This window comes from Aulostomus chinensis, chromosome 22 (genome assembly GCF_037954235.1).
Source record: "Aulostomus chinensis isolate RoL2024-O1b breed Wild chromosome 22, RoL_Achi_v1.0, whole genome shotgun sequence".
Classification (NCBI taxonomy): Eukaryota; Metazoa; Chordata; class Actinopteri; order Syngnathiformes; family Aulostomidae; genus Aulostomus; species Aulostomus chinensis.
In genome coordinates this window covers 23,940,745-23,957,290 of record NC_141341.1, presented here as the reverse complement: position 1 = coordinate 23,957,290, position 16,546 = coordinate 23,940,745, and the positions used below count along the sequence as shown (strand labels likewise).

Sequence of the window (16,546 nt, the reverse complement as noted above, 5' to 3'; positions counted from 1 at the left end):
GCATCATAATGAGGATTTTTTTGGCAACCTTAGCAAGATGATGTCCTCCACCCTTATCTGGATCTCAAGAGTTCTGGTTCATAACTTTTCTATCACAATTTTTGAGCTTCCTGTTTTTACTGGATTCCTATAGACTTCCATGTGATCTGCATAATGATGGCAGTTGAAACTGATATGAAGTATCACTGACTCAGCCCATACAGTAACATATTTTATATGTATTAAGTTGTTTCTAGGTCGTACAAGGATGTCATTCATTAACTTCTCATTGACGAAACAACAACGGCAGCTGCTTTATATGATTTTCCACCTCTGAGTTTGGTTGACAATACAGAACTTGTGGGACACTTACATGTATACATGGGTAAACATGTAAACATGAGCATCTAATTTCTATAAGTGAGCACACTGGTTGCCCTCGATAAATTTGGTTTTGCTGAAATGCATAAAAATTAATCCTGAGCAAGGGGAAATGGGAAGAGTGAGTATATTGCTTCTTTTTTTTCCATGACTAATGAAAAATGAAAGTAAATTATTGTGAAGTCAGTTTTTCCGCTTCTTCATGTTTTTTTTTGATTGAAAGAGCCTTCAGTTGCAGTCAGATATATTGTTGACAGAAATATTAGTTTTGAAAGCTTCAGAACAGAGTTCCAAAAGTTTCAGTCTAGACAGCTTCTATATTTGTATTGTTAGGTTTTATCTTCAAAATATAAGGAAAAGTGGCTATTGATGAATATACTCACATTCATGAATGTACCATCTTGCTAATGATATAAAGGTGGATAATACAGAATCATAATACTGATCTTCTTTGACAGCTGTAATTAGTGGAACCCTCTTTACAAAAAATCCTTCCATACATCCATTGTTTTCCGCTTATTCCTGTTAAGGGTCGCGGGGGGGCTGGAGCCTGCAGCGGCTAGGGGCGAGAGGCGGGGTACAGCCTGGACAGGTCGCCAGTCTTCACCAAAAATGTTTGAGTATTTAAAAAAAGAAAAAAATCTGCTGACCCCGCTTTATAAAGAACAATTCACATCAATGTTGAAAAACATACATATTACACATTATTATTATTGATCAGAAACAGGCAAGCAAACCCAAGTGTACTTGATGCGTGTTGATGATATTGTCTCTCCGGCTGTTTCCGATGGTCACGTGATTCCGGTGCGTCATATATATATATATATATATATATATATATATATATATATATATATATATATATATATATATATATATATATATATATATATATATATATACACACACACATATATATATATATATATGTATGTATATATATATGTATATATATATATATACGCGCAACCCTATATATATATATATGTATATATATGACGCATATATGTATGTATATATATATGTGTGTGTATATATATATATATATATATATATATATATATATATATATATATATATATATATATATATATATATATATATATACATACATACAGAGAGAGAGAGAGAGAGAGTTGGGCATAGCGCTCATTGACATACTCGTCTTTCCGGAGGGAGAAGGAAAACAAGGATTTTATTTTCAAATTAAAGGTTATGTTGTCATGTTCAGCGTTTGAGATGATGAGCAGTTGATCATGTTCTGTTCACGTCACTACCATATCAGGAGTTGATTGTGAAAAAAGATATGTCATGACTGTCTGTATTAAGTTGTGCAGACTGCTAACTGCACCCGAACTGTCAAGGCTGAATGACAAGAAGAACGGGACAAGACGACCTGACTGTGCAGGAGGCAGGAGTACTAATCAGGAAGTTTGATATGCATGAGTGTAAAATTACGTATGCAAAAAGGCCGTGGCTTCAAGCATATATTCACTCTCTGTTAATATCTTATTCAGACTCTCTGCTGCACTCTCACGGTGCATGTAGTGGGGTCTCCAGATATATCTGTGTCTGCTTTGCTGTATGAAATAAAGAGTTGATTTGTCTAAAGCAGACGACTCTGGTTGATCTCTTCTCATCCACGGACCCGGTGAAGTCAGCGTACTTCAAAAAATTGGGGGGCTCGTCAGGGATGAGAGTGAGGTCTTAATTCGGCTGTTTTGACTGAGCACAAATGACACCACAAACTCTGGTCGACCAACAAGCGTAATTAGATGGAAAAAGTATACACTGGGTTTCATAGGTAAGCAGTGTTAACACACTGCATTCCCGCCGTTTCAGTTTATATACATTAATATATACACAAAGCTAGGTCCATTTGTAGTGTCTTTAATGCCAGAATCCAGGCACAATCAAGCCCACACATACCACATAGTTTGTTTTTTACTTTGAAAATTATTGCCGGAAGTTGGGTAGTTGATTTGATGTTGTTTAACGCCCATTCAAAGAAGGAAGCAGTGCAATTTCACTGGCTACAAGGTAACGGGGGCTAACATTAAATGGCATTGAGACGTAATTGGGTTGAAGGACACACAACCATGTAAAACTATGTGTACGAATAACTTTGCTTTTTCCCAGTCAGCTCCTCAGGTCACTGGGTGACTGACATAAACAACCAGAGCGTTAGCTAGTTAGCTCGGCTACGCTAGCTGGCACAAGTGTTTGGTTTGGGTATGGATGTGTGAAGTTGCTCAACGTAAACTAGAATAACTAAGATTACAGCTGTGAGCTAGTTGTACGCTGCCGAATGATTGCCAGTGTTGTGCAGCGTCTTGGTCACATGTCAGCCTTGTGATTTTGTCAGCTGCTACAGAAAGCTAGTACTGATTTTTGCTTGTGTTTAGCCGAGACAGCAGCAGGTGTCGCTTTATTTTTTATTTTTCTGGAGTAGTTACTTCTACCGCGCTGTTTTGAAGTGGGTCGGATCTACTGTAACATCATTCGTACCGCAGAGCCTTCGAGCAGCACTTAAAAAAAAAAAAATTGCAGTTCAGTAAATACACAACTAATGCCTGTTAGTCTGATTGCTCTGCATTTAACGTTTTAACAGAATACCGTCTAAAAACAAAGACGTTTTGGTAAAAACACGAAATGACAACCAAATCAACAAAAATCAACCGATTAATGGTTTAAGTCATTATCGATCATTTGCAAATTCCAGACTTTAATATGAGACTTGCTGCTTTTTTTCCTCATCCCTCGCTGACAGTTTGGGTTTTGGACTGAATGGACATGCCATACTCACTTTGGGCTCTGGGAAATACTCAAGCATTTTTCAGTTTGCCATATTCTTGCCTAAATGACTCATTGCTTTGTCATAGCATACCATTGGGAAATTGATTGATGATGAAAATATTTGGTAGTTGCAGCCCTAAATCGATCGATACAATCTGGTCTACATGACAATAAGTGTTTTGTCTGTCATATAAAACAATCCTTTAATGAGTCACAAGAATATGAAATATATGATCCTATAACCACCCAGGCTGATAATCAGTTGACATCTAATTGAAAGGATCAAAATTAAATTGTACTTGTGTGGAAGTCTGGGCATTTTAATTAATGAAACAAGTATAAACAATTACCCACTTTATTAAATGTTTGTGTTTTCTGCTCCATGAAGCCATACGTGAAGATGAGCATCCCTGATTATATGCAATGTGCTGAGGACCATCAGACCGTTCTGGTGGTGGTCCAGCCGGTTGGCATTTTACCCGAGGACCAGTTCTTCAAGATTTACAAGCGCATCGCCAGTGTGAGCCAGGTGAACATCAGGGATTCTCAGCGCCTGCTCTACATCCGTTACCGCCACCATTATCTGCCTGAAAACAATGAGTGGGGTGACTTCCAGACGCATCGCAAAGTGGTGGGCCTCATAGCCATCACCACCTGTGGCTCATCAAAAGAGTGGCCCCAGACGACTGAGCGCTTTCATGGCCAGAAGGAAGTGTACAACTCCACGCTGTACGACTCACGCTTGCTGGTGTTTGGGCTCCAGGGGGAGATTGCAGAGCAGCAGCGTACAGACATGGCCTTCTACCCTGGCTTTGAAGACTGCCCTGATGTGGAGAAGAGGGTGGAAGACTTTGTGGAGTCCATATTTATTGTTCTGGAGTCTAAGCGCCTTGACCGTGCCACTGACAAGTCTGGTGACAAGATCCCTCTGCTCTGTGTGCCTTTTGAGAAGAAGGACTTTGTGGGTTTGGACACAGACAGTAGGTGAGTTCTTCTTTGTTATTCTTTAGGCTTAAGGAGTTGAATTTGATATACATGTGAAATAATTATAGCTGTTGTGTTTTTCTGTAAACAATGATATGCAAACAGTCCTTACTAACAAAAATCTCTTTTGATTTTTGCTGCCTTCATTTTTCTTTGTTTACGTTGGTTTATTTGTCTTTCTCCTATTTTTTCTTCCATACTGTCCTGTGAGTTTATTGTTGGGGGTGAAAAGGTGAGACGTTAGACTTTTGTGTGTAGCTCTTAGCATTCCCATCAGCTTTAGTTCTGCCTTGAGAAGATGTAGCCAGACCTTTGTGCTTGTGTACTCCTGCTCATAATGCCAAGCCAAAGGTGTCACTTGCTCCACAGGTTTCAGTCAAATACTGTCTGGTTTGGAAAGGTTTGTCTAAAGCTATAGGCCTAAAACATGACTCTGAACATGTAGAAAAGTAAACTTCATCCAAGGTCATTGATTGACACAGTCCTCAAGTCTATTAATAAAAAGATATTCTATTTAGCAGTACATGACTGATTTGCATTACTGCATTAGAATATGTTTAACTCCTTCCACAATAATGCTGTATGTATGCAAACAGCACTGATAAATTAACACAAATGCACAAGGATTGGAAGGAGGCAGGGGTGGTGCGGGAAAGATATTTAAATGGATCTGTAAACAGAATTGATCGGTATCAGTATCAGTCAAGTCAAGTCAATTTTATTTTTGTAGCACCAAATCATAACAAAAGTAATCTTGTGACACTTAACAACTAGAGCAGGTCTAGTACCACACTCCTTCAATGAATTTACACCCAACGATTCTCCATCAGCAAGCACATCCTGCAACAGCAGTGACAAAAACCTTCCTTTTAACAGGCAGGAACGTTGAGCAGATCCAGGCTCAATGGGGACGGCCTTCAGCTTTGACCAGTTGGGGAGAAAGAGAGCAGGAGAGCAGGGCAGAGACAAAGACAGATAATGGAGGAAGACAGAAGGAAAGAGAGGGGCAGAGATAAAGAAGGAGAAAAAGGGGAAGAGAATAATGGACAAATGGGGATGTAAGCAGGTGGAGCTACGGGTGGCAGCTTGAGCCTCTTCAGGTCTGCAGCCTCCTCCAGCAGCACCTGGGGTCTGGGATGAGGGGAGCACGAAGGCTCTGGAGAAGAAGACGAGTTAGTAACGCATATGAGTATGATTTATGTGTAACACATACAGGAGGACAGAGAAGCCCAGTACACCATGGGAGATCCTCCAGGGGTCTAAGTCTGTAGAAGCATATCTAAGGGCCTATCTAGCCTAAGCCAGACCTAACTGTAAGCTTTATCAAAAAGGAAGGTCTGCTCTTAAAGGTAGAGAGGGTGTCTACATTCCGTACCAAAACTGGGAGATTGTTCAACAGGAGGGGAGCCTGATAGCTGACGGCTCTGGCTCCCATTCTTCTTTTAGAAACTCTAGGAACCACCAGTAACCCTGCAACTTGGAAGCGAGGGTTCTATTTGGATAATAGGGGACTATGAGCTCTGTCAAATATGAAGCTGCCTGATTGTTGAGGACTTTGTTTGTTAGAAAAAGAATTTTGAGTACTATTCTGAATTTGACAGGGAGCCAATGCAGAGAAGCCAGGATAGGAGAGACATGGTCTCTTCTATTAGTTCTAATCAACATGTGGGCAGCAGTTTTTTTTGTTCAGCTTTAGAGTCTTTAGGGACTTATTGGTGCAACCCGATAGGAGGGAATTGCAGTAATCCAGCCTGGAAGTGACAAAAGCACGGACAAGTTTTTCTGCATCTTTTTGAGACTGGACGTTACCGAAATGAAATAAAGCAGTCCTGAAGATTTGTTTAATGTGGGAGTTAAAGGACAAATCCTGATCAAAGAGAACCCCTAGGTTCCTTACGGTAGTGCTGGAGGCCATGGTGATGCCATCCAGGGTACCTGTCTCATTCAATGACATGCTCCTAAGGTGTTTTGGGCCCAGCACAATAACGTCAGTTTTATCAGAGTTTAATAAAAGGAAATTATGGGTCATCCATGTTTTCATATCCTTTAGACAGGCCTCCAGTTTGGTCAACTGATTTGTTTCATGTGGATGCATTGATAAGTACAGCTGTGTATCGTTTGCATAACGGTGAAAATTAACAGAGTTTTTCCTTATTATGTGAACTCATGGAAGCAGATATAGAGTGAAGAGGACTGGTCCAAGCACAGACCCTTGTGGAACACCATAACTTACTGTAGAGGTCTCAGAGGGATTATTGTTAGTTTGTACAAACTGAGATCGACCTAGTAAATATGACCTGAACCAGTTTAGTGTGGTTCCTTTTATGCCGATGACATGTTCCAGTCTCTGTAATAATATGTGTTGGTCAATGGTATCAAAGCTGCCCTAAGCTCTAATCAGACCAGCACAGAGACCAGTCCCTCATCTGATGCTAGTAGGAGGTCATTGGTAACGTTGACCAGTGCTGCTTCTGTTCTGTGATGAACCCTGAAACCTGACTGGAAATACTCCAAAAAGCAGGTGCTGTTGAGAAAGTGATGGAGCTGTTTAGCAACTGCTTTCTCCAGAATTTTGGAGAGAAAAGGAAGATTTGATATTGGTCTGTGGTTGGCTAAAACTTCTGGATCCAGGGTTGCTTTTTTGAGAAGGGGTCTAATTACTGCTCCTTAAAAGGATTGTGGGAAGTAACCAGATAACAGTGACACATTGATCATATCTAAGAGAGAGGAGCTAACTTGGGGTCGAGAATCTTTAACCAGCTTAGTTGGTATGGGGTCTAGAAGACAGGTGGATGTTTTAGAGGAGGAAAATATTGTGCTAGGTTCATAAATGTAATGGGAGAGAAACTATTCAGGTATATGTCTGTTCCTACAGCTACTGCTAATGTTTCTGAGGTTATAGATGCTGTGTTGTTAGCTGATGGCAGCAGGAGAAGAATTTTCTCTCTAATAAGTAGAATTTTGTCATTTAAAATGTCCCTGAAGTCATTGCTATTCAGGAAAATGGGAATAGTTGGCTCAATAGAGCTGTGGCTCTCTGTCAGTCTGGCTACAGTGCTGAAGAGAAACCTGGGGTTCTTATTTTCCTCTGGTAATGCTGAGTAGTAGGCAACTCTAGGTCTATGATGGGCAACTCTAGGTCTATGATGGGCAACTCTAGGTCTATGATGGGCTTTTCGATGAGTTTTAAGGCTGTCTTGCCAGACAAAATGTGACTCCTCCAATTTGGAGCAGTGCCATATCCTCTCTAGTTTTTAAGTTTTTTGTTAAAGCTGTCGGGTTTCGGAATTGTACCAAGGTGCTTTTTTTCCTTGGATTCATAGTTTTCTTTTTTTTAATGGGGGCAGTAGACACCAAAGTTGTTCCTAAGATGCCTCTTGTACTATCAATAAAATGATGTATTTGGGACAGACTAAGGTTGACAACAGTGTCCTTCGTTATACTGGGACATGACACTGAATTTGGCGCCAATAGAATCGCTGTTTTAAATCTAGCTACAGCCTGATCAGACAAACATCTGGGAACTACGGTTTTCCTTCGTGGAGTGTAGTCTATTAGTTTAAATTAAAAAGTGATTAATTGATGGTCAGATAAAAAGTTGTTGGTAACAGAACTAGATGGTCAGCTTCAATTCCATAGGTCTGGACAAGTTTGAGGGTGTGGTTGTGACAGTGAGTCGGTTCATGTACAGACTGACGGAAACCAATTGTGTCAAGAAGAGTTATAAATGCAGCACCCAGACTGTCGTTATCAACATCCACATGAATATTGAAGTCACCTACAATAATGACTTTATCTGATTTGAGAACTAAACTGATATAAACTATGAGAATTCAGATAAGAATTCAGAGTAAGGACCAGGAGGGCGGTACATAATAATAAATAAGAGTGGCTGTGGAATTTTCCAAACTTATTGTGGGTTTGAGATTTGTTACTAGACTTCTGTCAAAAATGGCACCTCCTTGGCCAGAGCTTCGAGTAATATGAGTGTTAATGTGACTGTGAGGAGTGGATTCATTTAGACTAACATACTCATCATCACACAGCCAGGTTTTCATGGAAACAGCAAGTCAATGCAATTGCCAGATATTAATTCATTTACTAATTCAGATAAGGGGTTCAGTATCTTGCCCAGGGATACTTTGACATGGTCACTGGGAGAAGTGCGGATAGAACCAGGGACCTTTTTGTTGCTAGACAGCCACTGTACTTTTTAAAGTTCAGCACATGAAACATAAATACCCTTGCATTTGTAATTTTACAAAGAGAAAGTCAAAAAATTATAGTCAGTGAAAAGAGTGAAGGGGAGAGCACCAGACTTCCTGATTATTGTGATGTTTGAACAGTGAGCAGGACACCATCCTTGGAATGGGAGGGAGGGTCGTCTCCGCTTGATTTGGGATGCGATTGGGTTTAGTTTTTCTGGTTTTTTTTTTTCTTCTTCAGACTATAGAAGCTGCAGCAACACACTATCACATGGATTTCACATTTTTATTCATGGAAGCATCTTTCTGTATAGCATTGCAGCTACCCTTAAATGTGAATCTGATGATGACATCCATGTTCAATGTAATTCTTTTAAGACCATCTTTTCATTTGATTCCACCAGAACAATTTGAACAGAGGTCTTTGTTAGACGACTGCAGTGTACTGAATAGATGTTAATTTTGATTTATCCATTCCTATGGATTAGAGACTAAAGAAATGTCTATGAATTTATTTAAATGTTGTGTACCACCTGTCTAGATGTTATTGGCATGCACGTGTGAGGGTGCACTGCCTTACTCTACTTCCTTATTGGGTCAGTAGGGCATTATCATCTATTTATCCTAATTAAAAAGAAAACACCTGTTCAGTATGAGATAATCATATATTGGAGCAAGTAGATTTACCCATGATGCCCAGCATGTTTTATCAAACAACTTCAGTCACACTTAAAAAAAAACGAAAACAAAACAATTTGTCATGACATGCACATTTTTGTGTACATGATGAACAATTTCTAAGATTTGTGCTGCTTTACTGTTTTCCTCAAGAACCCTTTCTTTGAATCACAGTTTTCAACTGTGTTGCTTCCTTTTAATTGCTGTATTATTTTTGCAGGAGTGCTTTTGAATGAAACTGCAACTCTGCCAAAGAAAGGGATGTGTGACTGCAAAACTAAACATGTAAATGGATATTGCTTTTTTGTGGGAGTTTATTTGGTAGATAAAATAAGTTTTTTCCAGGACCTTATCCTTAGCAGTGCAATGCTGAACTAGAGAGCAGCTACAGTTCCTCGCTTTCTGCAGGAGAGTCAGGAACTGTCTAGGCTGACCCACATGTACTAATGGTAAAAACTTTTCTATATTTGACTATCTCATCCAACCCCACTTCAGCAAATCCAAAGTATTTCTTAAATCATGGTGTTATTATTGTAACCATGGCAACGATACACTGATTAAGTTTAATCCAAGCTATGATAAACATAAACATTGCCAGGTTTAACTGAGGGTATAACATCAGAAACGGGTGTTTTCACAATGGTGTTTCATACTTTTCCTCAAAAGTCCTGAATGTGGTACTACCCGATTCCCTGTTTTTTTGCCGGACTACAGGCTCATACTGTAGGCCACCCCATAACCTTGTCCTGTTCTGGTGCTATCCTTTGCTTGTGCTTTCCTACCCAAAAATACGGCCCCTCTTTTCAGTAGCTGACGGATAGAAGTCCCTGACTTGAGTCTCCTCTGCTGGTACCGAGCTGATAGAAGGAATTACCATGGCAGAAAGTTTCTAGTTATGTCATTTATTTCACTTTTGAAAGTAATTCTACCTATCCTTGCTGCATTTCATCAGGCATTACAAGAAGCGCTGCCAAGGTAGGATGAGGAAGCATGTCGGGGACTTGTGTCTTCAGGCAGGCATGTTGCAGGATGCTCTGGTCCACTACCACATGGCTGTGGAGCTGCTCAGGGGCGTTAATGACTTCCTCTGGCTGGGTGGTAAGTTTGATGGAGGGACGGCTTGCTTCCTGGAGACGGTTCAATTCTAGTACTGGGGCCTTTTCGCCTACACTTGAATACTTTGAACAGTGTTAGCAAGAGCTAAGGTGCCAATATTATATTTGAGTTCAACAATTTCTGTGAATGGTTATGATGTTCGAATGTTTATTTTTTTGATCTTTAATAAAAAGCTAAAAAACTCTTCAGAAGATTCTCACAAAGATCTTGTTAATGTAGATGTACCTGGTGAATACACATCACCATTCTCTGGTGAATCAACCTTATAATCTAAATGATCTCAAATGTATCTTTGACATTTTGCTGCTGAAATGTATTTCATTGGAGATTGGATTCATTCTATCAGTGTATCTGTTATAAGTAGTAAAGGTCAACAATATTTTTTTCTTAATATATTTGTGAGGCTGTAGTACAACTATTGATCATTGAGCTGTTTATTTCCTTGACTTAGGTTTGCATTTTCCGTCCTCTAGTCCATTATTCTTATATGCTGCTGTCATGGCTGTTGCAAACCTGAGAGGAGGAAAAAATGATCAAGTGTTTCATAGAGTGTCTCCTAAATTGTATTGCTATTTTTTTGTGTTCCAGCTGCGTTGGAGGGTTTATGTTCAGCATCTGTCATATTCCACTACCCTGGAGGTACAGCAGGGAAGATGGTAGGACACAGGCCGAATATCTCTCAGTCAGCAGATACAGGGAAACGCCACAGACCAGGTTAGAACATCAGTCTCTATTCAAGATCTTCTTGATTCAGTTTTCTCTTGCTATTGACCCTGTTTTGAAGTGGGGGGTGAGCTTAGTAATTGTAGGCTTTCTAGCAAGAGAATGACAGATAATACCAAGCACACAACTTCTGCGGCATGGTGCAATGTTGCTAAACTATTTCTAACTTCTCTAATAACAAACAAAAACAGATCTACCAACATTTTCACTGCTTTCCATCTGATGAGGAACTGTCAGTGTCAGTGCAACTCAAACATAACTTAAGCTTGTGCTCAGCTAAGCTTCCTGTTTGTGCAGTGTGATACTGGCTTCCTTCACTGCTGAAGGTTCCCATATTTATTCCTCATGCTCATGTTCATTCAGGCATTGTTTAATTTGGTTCTGTTATATTTTTATTAACATGCAATTAATGTGCGAATGCTGCCATTGACACGTAATGTTAAAATTCAACCTTGAATGACCAATTTGCAAAGCGTTATTGAGATAGTTTCTTTATTAGGTCAGAATACTAAGTAGCCAAAAATTGTGCTCTGCTGTTGTAAAAGAACTGTTAACTATAAAATAATATTTGCTCACGTAGCAAAGTAGTCATACAAATAATTGCTATAGAAAGAAAGTAAGTATACAGTCAAACGACCTCAGATAGCAATGTGAAAATTTTAAGTTAAGTCTTTTAAAAATAACGTACATTTTTTTTTGTCCAGTGTGTGTGTGTGTGTGTGTGTGTGTGTGTGTGTGTGTGTGTGTGTGTGTGCGCGCGTGCGTGCGCGTACGTGTGCGTGTGTGCTTGCTGGCTCCTGGTTTCGTGTTTGTAACTTGCACGCAATGCTTGTGTGTTGTCATGTGACTAAGTTTGATTCGTGAAAAATGGTCAAAACTTAGCCAGTGGTACATTGCTGCTGAATGCCACACATCAAAGCAGCGGTCTGTGTTTATATACGAACCCCCACATTGGAGGCATGTAGCAGCTTTGTGCATATCCATTTCACTGCATACCACTGTCCTGTTTTCCAGCTGCACTGCATTATGAAAAAAACGTGAACAAAGGTGTTTTGTACATCGTAGCTCCTTCTGCCTGCTTCCTATCGCCATCATCACTAATATTGAATGAGGACAGATTAGTTGTTGAGATGGTGAAACATTGCGAGCTTTATCATCAAAAACATGTTTTTTCATCTCTCTCCTCTTCCACATTGTAGTGTGATGCTTCTTTTTGGTACTTGGGTGTCACCTGACAAGCTTCAATGCTATGGCACTGGTGTGTTTTAGGCCTTACAAGTAAAGCAATTGTGCATCAAATAAAACATGATTAAGAGTGAAAGTAACAAGTGGAACACAGCCAAATGTAATGGAGTTAAAGTATTATTCCTTCTTCACTCTTGCAAATACAATCTATTCAAAAAGTTTCTCAAGTAGTCATAAAGGAGAAAACGTGTTACTACCCAGGTGACAGCAGGTGATAAGGAAAGCAGTTAGTTAGTTTTGCATAATAGACCAAAACCAATATTTAAAAAATTATCAATATCTGCCAATATCCAGTATGTTCCACTATTATCATGCATCACTTATTTAGGATCAGTAATTATTTTTAACTGGATAATCTAACTAACCGTCTGGCATGCTTTCATTTTGCATTGTTTTGCATAATTGACTCCAGACGCTTTTGTTACTTCGTCAGAAAACAGGCTGTTTTGGGCACCTGCCCCCTCTGAAAAACTAATTATGTTGTGAATGGCCAGCTCCTTAGAGTATGTTCAAAATGCCACACCTCTTACCATAATTAATTCACCTCCCTAGACAACCTTAAATGAAAACACACTCTTGGATAGTACATGCATAAGGAAAGATGTGGGGGCAGTTACAATTTCAGCACACCCCTTTATGATACATTAAAAGGATGGTGCGATCAGCACGGTGCAGCAGCAGGAAGCATAAAAGTTACTGCTGTGGTATGGGTATAAGCACAAACATGTCTTTAAGGCACTAACAGGTTCACTCATCTAAAGTATGTATGTCCCTTTACAGCTACTCCTTTGAAATTGTTGGTGCTCTGCATTCCTGTCAGACAGCTATTTCCTTTCGGGACTACCCTCCTCAAGCAAACTTTTGTCTTGCTATGTACAGCTGCAGCTCTATATGCTGGGTGCTGTATAATGCTGGCTGTATTATGACTGCAACTGTAGGTAGGAATACGGCAGGTCAGACACTGACTGGGCAAAAGGGTCTCATACAACCCAACATCAAAATAAATCTCCATGCAAGGGGCATCATATCTGATGAGTCATTGAATCAGAAGACTATAGAGAAAGCCAGCCAACATGAAAATGACAGGGTTTGTTTTTTGAGTTTGTCTGTTCCTAGGGATATCAGAAACATAAACATGTATGCCTATGCAAACCACAAGTGCTGATTAAGTGTTAATATGGCCTTTTTAATGAGCATTGTTTGAACTCCTGTGGTGAGGGCTTGAATGTAAGGGATGTTTATGTATTTGAAAATATGCACTGTAGCCTACTCTGTAAGGGCTTCAAACAGATCATTTTTAGCTCTTGATTATTTATTTTATCATATAATGAACAAGATATTGATAATCGGGTTTGTTTTAATTATTAGTGGTGTCATCAATATTGGTATATTGTAATAGCCATTAATGCAATCTCCGTTAATTTTTTTTTTTTTTATATGATTGTAAAATATGACCTGTTTTGTTTGGACTGTTAAATTTAATAGTTCGGTCACATTCAGAAGACAACAGTAGCTCATGATAAGTGTTGTTCCTATCAGAGTAGCAGCATCAGCCTTCAATCAGCTTGTTGGGACTAACACTGCTAACACTGCGCTTGGCGTCATGGAGTGAATCTGCATTCTTTCTCTTTGTCTGTAGGGGCTCAGGAGGTTCTCATTGACCCAGGTATGCTATTGTCTAACCAGCATCAATCTGCCTGTCTGCTTGTGCTCACATTTGCATTTTTCATTTCACATCATTACCACTCTGATTCTTGTGGTAAATTTTAATTTGAAAATCAACTGAAGTCCTTGGGCAGGTAGTTTGATCCTATTTTGGTTCACCCTTCATTTTCTGTCTCAGCAACATTTTTGGTTGATCATTATCACCTGATCCCATGACTGAAGACTTTAAATGGACACTTTCGTTCATTCTTTTGTGGTGCCACATTATTCTAACAATTTTCACATCTTGATTGGCAAATGAATCCCTTAACCCTATCAAAAATAATTTACCTGTTGGACAAGAAGGTTTCAAATCTGTGTTGAAGCACCAGTAGGTGGCAGTGTAACACTATATCCAAAACCTTGATCTCACTTATTGAAAGCTCTCACAGGCTCAACCTCCAGCCTGTTGGAAAAAAAAAAATCACATTGTGTATTTTTTTATCTGTAACTTGTTGACTGTTTTCTCTGTATTATTTCACATTTGCAGTTTGGCTGAGAAAGCAGCATTTAATTATTCAAACATTTGTCATAATAAAGGACCCACGGTGTTGATGTGCACACAGGCAATGCATATTCTGTTAGTATTGGTATTTTAATCTCTCGAAGCTGATAGATTGGATTTACAAATGCTTTGAAAATATTTTAGGCCTGAAAGCCTAGCTGGGACATTAGTCAACAGCGTTTCGATCACGTCTTATACATTCTAAAGGCCACTGTGTTTTCTTAACATTGCCGACTGAAGACAGAGCCAGACAAGTTCATTTAGATTTAAAGTTTGGATGTGTTTTTCATTTAGAGAGGGGAAAACCGTACACCTACCAATAGTTTTATTAGGGGCCACAACAACTAAAAATAAAAAAAACATTTCACAATTGTGTTCAATCTTATTATAATCTGTTACGAAAACTTCAACAGTATTAAGATTCATTAATTTATATGCATGTGATGGTGGTAGGGGTTAGTCAGGTAAGTGTCTGCAAAGAGGAATTGGTGGATTAAAATCTTTTCCTGTTGTCACTTGTGCTGTTTCCCTTTCTTTTCCATCACATCTGTGGTGGACCACACTGATGGACGATCATGTCTGCATCTTTCCTAAACTAATCACATCTCTTCCTATTTGGAACATAGGCGCCCTCACAGCTAACGGCATTAGTGCTGACACCAGCACTGAAATTGGACGAGCGAAGAATTGCCTGAGTCCAGAGGACATTATTGAGAAATACAAAGAGGCTATCTCGTACTATGGAAAGGTACTGGAACAAAAACAACAGAGGCTTTTAATCAAGAATTCTCATCCCATACCACTGACATTAGAGCACAACCACAGACAGATGATATATTTTTGATGGAAACGAAATAATTTTAAGAAGGTGTCACCTTGGAGGCTCAACAACTTTTGATTATCATTTCTCTTAATGTTCACATGGGGGTGCGACTATTATTTTAAGGTAAGAGCTTATCCTTGAAGTCTTCTACTTTTAAGTGCTGATTAAGAATTAAAAAAACATCGTATGATGTTTAAACCCTTAACCCAGTGAAATGAGCTGGGGACACCTAATTTGCTAAACATGAGGAACTAAAAAAACAAAGTCAAGTCAATCTTATTTATATAGCGCCAAATCACAACAAAAGTTATCTCATGACACTTTACAGGTAGAGCAGGTCAAGTACCACACTCCTTCAATGAATTCACACCCAACAATTCTCCATGAGCAAGCACATCCTGCAACAGCGGCGACGAAAACAAAATAAAAATAAAAAAAGGTTTTTAATGTACCTCATTTTCATTGGTACCATTACATGCGTAAGACTCAAAAATTAGTATGCACGAAAAGGTTCCAGGTTGATACGACCCATGAAAAATTTAAGAACAAGAGACATAATTGGAAGGCAGGGGAGGTCCCAAGTATTCTTTAGCCAAATACACTTGGTTAATATTCTGCTCATCATACAGACAGTTTCACAGTTATTGTGATGGAAAAACAGATCTGGTCTGCAGAAATAAAAGGCTGCCTAGTGATTTTTATTCAGCCCTCCATGGGGCAGTATTTTGATTTATTTTGATGGATTTTGAATGCAGTATGAGATCAGTACTTGCTGACAGCTGCAAATTATTATGGAATGCTACATGGGGACAATAGCTGGAAACAAGCAGAATGTAGGGATGACCTCTGGAAATGGAAGCTTATTACTCACTTATCCACTATGAACTTATAGTAGAGTCAGACAAAATGTGTGGATTAGTGTGTTCCTATTGTAATAGTGCTCTATATTGACCACTGCACTTTTGTAAAATCACACAGAATTATATTAAGGTATCTGTAATGCTTAGGAAGAGCTGAATGGGCTCATAATGCTACCCAACTTTTGAGGACCCTGTGCTTTATCTTCATTATTATAACTGCCCTTTTGCACTGACCTCTCTCAGCCCTTTTACCTGTTGCTAGTTCATTAAGAATTAAATTACATCTCAACACATACTCATTCAGATATGAAGTGAATTTTAATAAGAAGAAAATGAGTTTGGAAGTTGAGGGATAGTAAGACAAAAAACAAAACAAAACAGCAGCTGCACTACAGCGGAGCTGGTAGAAACAGAGTAAAGAATAAGAATCCCTTAAAAAAAGGCCACAGCAGCAGGGGATTTGAGTTATCACGCTGACATCTGCGGTGGGGAGCTTGGCACTGACTGATAAGGGAGGTCATGCGTTAATGAAAAAACATTGTCTTAT

The 16,546-nt window shown here is 39.2% G+C and overlaps 1 protein-coding gene across 2 annotated transcripts in view; it reads left to right on the top strand.

Moving 5' to 3' along the window:
- Positions 1-2,327: 2,327 nt before the first annotated feature.
- Positions 2,328-16,546, top strand: part of trappc9 (trafficking protein particle complex subunit 9) — a 242,188-nt gene continuing 227,969 nt past the window's right edge. The window contains exons 1-6 of one of the 2 annotated variants that reach the window (XM_086193246.1): positions 2,328-2,400; positions 3,545-4,140; positions 9,976-10,121; positions 10,728-10,853; positions 13,747-13,773; positions 14,943-15,064. In XM_086193246.1, coding sequence (XP_086049372.1) covers positions 3,557-4,140; positions 9,976-10,121; positions 10,728-10,853; positions 13,747-13,773; positions 14,943-15,064 — 1,005 coding nt within the window. In that variant the 5' untranslated portion in view covers positions 2,328-2,400; positions 3,545-3,556. The remainder of the gene's footprint in view (positions 2,401-3,544; positions 4,141-9,975; positions 10,122-10,727; positions 10,854-13,746; positions 13,774-14,942; positions 15,065-16,546) is intronic. The other variant, XM_086193247.1, reaches the window with a different exon arrangement.